The sequence below is a fragment of the Hipposideros armiger genome, unplaced genomic scaffold (genome assembly GCF_001890085.2).
Source record: "Hipposideros armiger isolate ML-2016 unplaced genomic scaffold, ASM189008v1 scaffold_407, whole genome shotgun sequence".
In the NCBI taxonomy this organism is placed as follows: domain Eukaryota; kingdom Metazoa; phylum Chordata; class Mammalia; order Chiroptera; family Hipposideridae; genus Hipposideros; species Hipposideros armiger.
In genome coordinates, this window is record NW_017731757.1 from 774,023 (window position 1) to 777,008 (window position 2,986).

Consider the following 2,986-nt stretch of genomic DNA (forward strand, 5'->3'; position numbering starts at 1 on the left):
AAAGAACCCAAACTAAAAGCTGCTGCCAGGATTGTCCCAGAATGGGTGGAATATGATACTGAGATACGACAACTGTTAGAGCACCTTGAAAACAAGAAGAAAAATGCAAGTAAGTTATCATTCTACAGAGGCGTATGAACCATGTGTTGCATTAAGTGAGATTAGGATAGACTATGAACCGTATTTTGCATTAAGTGAAATTAGAATAGATTACAAACTTATTTCTTAGTGAAGCTGTCAAATGATTAAGTCATAATTTCTTTAAGAAAGTCTGTGACATGATTAAGAATATCATTTTTAGGTGGAAGAAGCTCAGAAACTTAAAGCACGGATAGAAAAACCTCTGCCCCCATGGCTATAGCTTCAGTCATATCACCACCACATAGATGAGTAATATAGAAGTAGCCTCCTGACACAAGACAGAGGTGAAAACTAAAAGTAAAAAAAAAAAGCTTGTCTTTAAGATCACACTTAACTAGAAATAGTACCTCCTGTCTCTTAAATTTACTCTCATAGATAATATAGGTTTTGCCATGTGTTCCTGATTCTAGTAGGCTTACTCATGGGCTGGAGGGTGACTTGGATTAGATTTACTTACATTGCTTAGATTTGAAAGAACTGTGGTTACCTGGGCATTTCTTCACCCTTCATAAACGTTCAACAAATATGTGCTGAATGTTTTTTCAAAGCTGACACAAACTTCTTGGCTGCCTCATAGCCCCCTTTCCTCATCAGTGCCTGTCTCCCTATTGTGCTTTACACTTTTTCAAAAATAGCACTGAGCTTCTGTTGTTTCAATCACTATATTAGAGACTTGCACAGGCTGTTTGTTAAGCCTCACAATTCTTTCCAGTAGTTCAGAATATATTTTTTAGTTTCCTCAGCTTTATTGTTTAGACAAGTGGAAGTAATTACATATAAACTTTCCCCTGTAAGCATGAAATTGTGTTTCATCTTGACTTCATGTTTTCCTTAACAAAACCAATATGGTGTTGTCTGAGAAGTTCTATATTTAAAACACACCCATGTGTGGGTTTATTTCTGGGCTGTCTGTCCTGTTCCGTTTATCTGTGTGTCTGTTTTTATGCCAGTACTACTCTGTTTTGATTACTGTAGCTTTGTAATATAGTTTGAAATCAGGAAGCTTGATACCTCCAGCTTTGTTTTTCTTTCTTAAGTTTGCTTTGGCTATGCGGGGTCTTTTTGGTTCTATACAAATTTTAGGATCCTTGGCTCTTTACATTTAAGAATGAAAGATTAGATTGATAACTACAAATAGGCTTCCCTGCCATGGTATAAATATCTGTTTCTCCAATAGGCTTCTCCTCTGAACGGGAGGGTTAACTGGTAGTTCTAGGTACATTCGCATGGGACAGAACTGGCAGCTTCCCTCTAGCTGTAGGGACATGGAATAGACCAGAGCTTGTCCTACACACCACCCTACCCAGAAGCCAAGATGAGGGCACTTTACGCGAGAGCAGCAGCACCCTTGCAAAAATATGTCTGTCTCTTCCTCTCCCGTCCCTGTCTCTTTCCCCCTCAATGGATTGTTCAGTTTGTTTTCAAGAATCGTCTTCTGCATGTTCTCTTGGAATAAATAGGTTGTCAGATTCTCTCTGGGATGAGGTAGAAAGAATGAGATGGGTGAACTGACAGGTACCGATTTTCCAAAGTCCTTCAGCTAATTGCTTCACTGTCTGACTCACTCCCCAGCAGTGTTTTCTGTTGGGAGGCTTTTCCAGCCTCCTCGGGGAGGAATACCAACTCATCATCTCAGCTGTGTATTTCTCTATTCAGCGGTATATGCTGTTTTCCATTTTTAGAAATTCATTGATAACTCTGTTCCAATGATGTCTCATAACCACTTACCCCATTATCATTATTGTTATTCCCTTTTATATTTCTTTATTATCTTTCAAGTGGAATTTAGTGAACAGAGAAACATAGCCTGCCATCTTGTAATATAACCAGGAAGCACTTAAGTTGTATTTGAATCCATTTCTACCTGAAAATACCATTTTGAATTCTCAGTGCTCTTAAATCAGTTAGTATGTGACAGCTCAATGGTGCAAAGGAAAAGAAACCATTTTTGAATCTAAGAGTCTTCACTAGCACTGCTTCTCACTTATGCAGTACCTATGTCTGTGTTGGAACGCTCTCTCCTCCCGTCATACAAGAGGACCATGTATGTCTTTTGCTCTTTGTTGTTCCATTACATTAACGATAAGATGCTTTGTGCATGGTGAGTATTCTATTAGTATTTTGCAAGGCCTCCATTGCCAGGCAGGTTGCTAGGTCCTAGAGATAACAAAGATAAATAAGGTATGGTCCTTGTCCTAAGACTCATGGGAGCGCACTTCTAAGTGGATAAAAAGGCAAATCGTTATGATACAATATAATAGATACCATCATGTACAAAGAGCTATGCTCATGTCACATAGTGAAGCAAACAGGTACTAAACAAACAAAAGGACCCTCAGCACCTGTGCTTTTTCTATATCCCACACATTAGTAGGATTTAAGCTAATTTGATATTTAAGATTTTAAGAACTAAAGAAACTTTCCTCCCCTACAGTTTTGACACATGATGAACTCTAGCACTGGACTTTATAAGAAGATAAAAATGACAAGAAATCTGCCACCTGCTGGGGAAGTGTGGAACTACTACTAAGACTTTTGGAAGTTTCATTCAAGATCAGTGGAATATTCTTCAATTTAAAAAATATTATTTAAAAATACATGTACCTAATGTATTGAATGAGTTTAAGTTATATAATAAATGACCACTGAGTATTTAAAACTAGATTTTTCATTTTTCCTGATAGCTTAAAACACTGGGTTTTCACCAGTGAAAGATATTTTGCCAGGAAACCCAAAAGGAGAACATATCTTTGTGTATTCCACCTCTGTGTGCATCCACATTTTCTTATTCACAAAATGCATTTAAAATTAGAGAAGTGTATTTTGTTGTTTCTTCTGAGAAAGA

The 2,986-nt window shown here is 37.5% G+C and overlaps 1 protein-coding gene across 1 annotated transcript in view; it reads left to right on the forward strand.

The window, feature by feature from the left end:
- UGGT2 (UDP-glucose glycoprotein glucosyltransferase 2) overlaps positions 1-2,980 on the forward strand; it is a 163,700-nt gene extending 160,720 nt beyond the window's left edge. Inside the window, exons 37-38 of the mRNA XM_019663849.1 lie at positions 5-109; positions 2,576-2,980. Of these exons, the coding sequence (XP_019519394.1) occupies positions 5-109; positions 2,576-2,598 (128 nt within the window). The 3' untranslated portion in view covers positions 2,599-2,980. The remainder of the gene's footprint in view (positions 1-4; positions 110-2,575) is intronic.
- Positions 2,981-2,986: the final 6 nt, after the last annotated feature.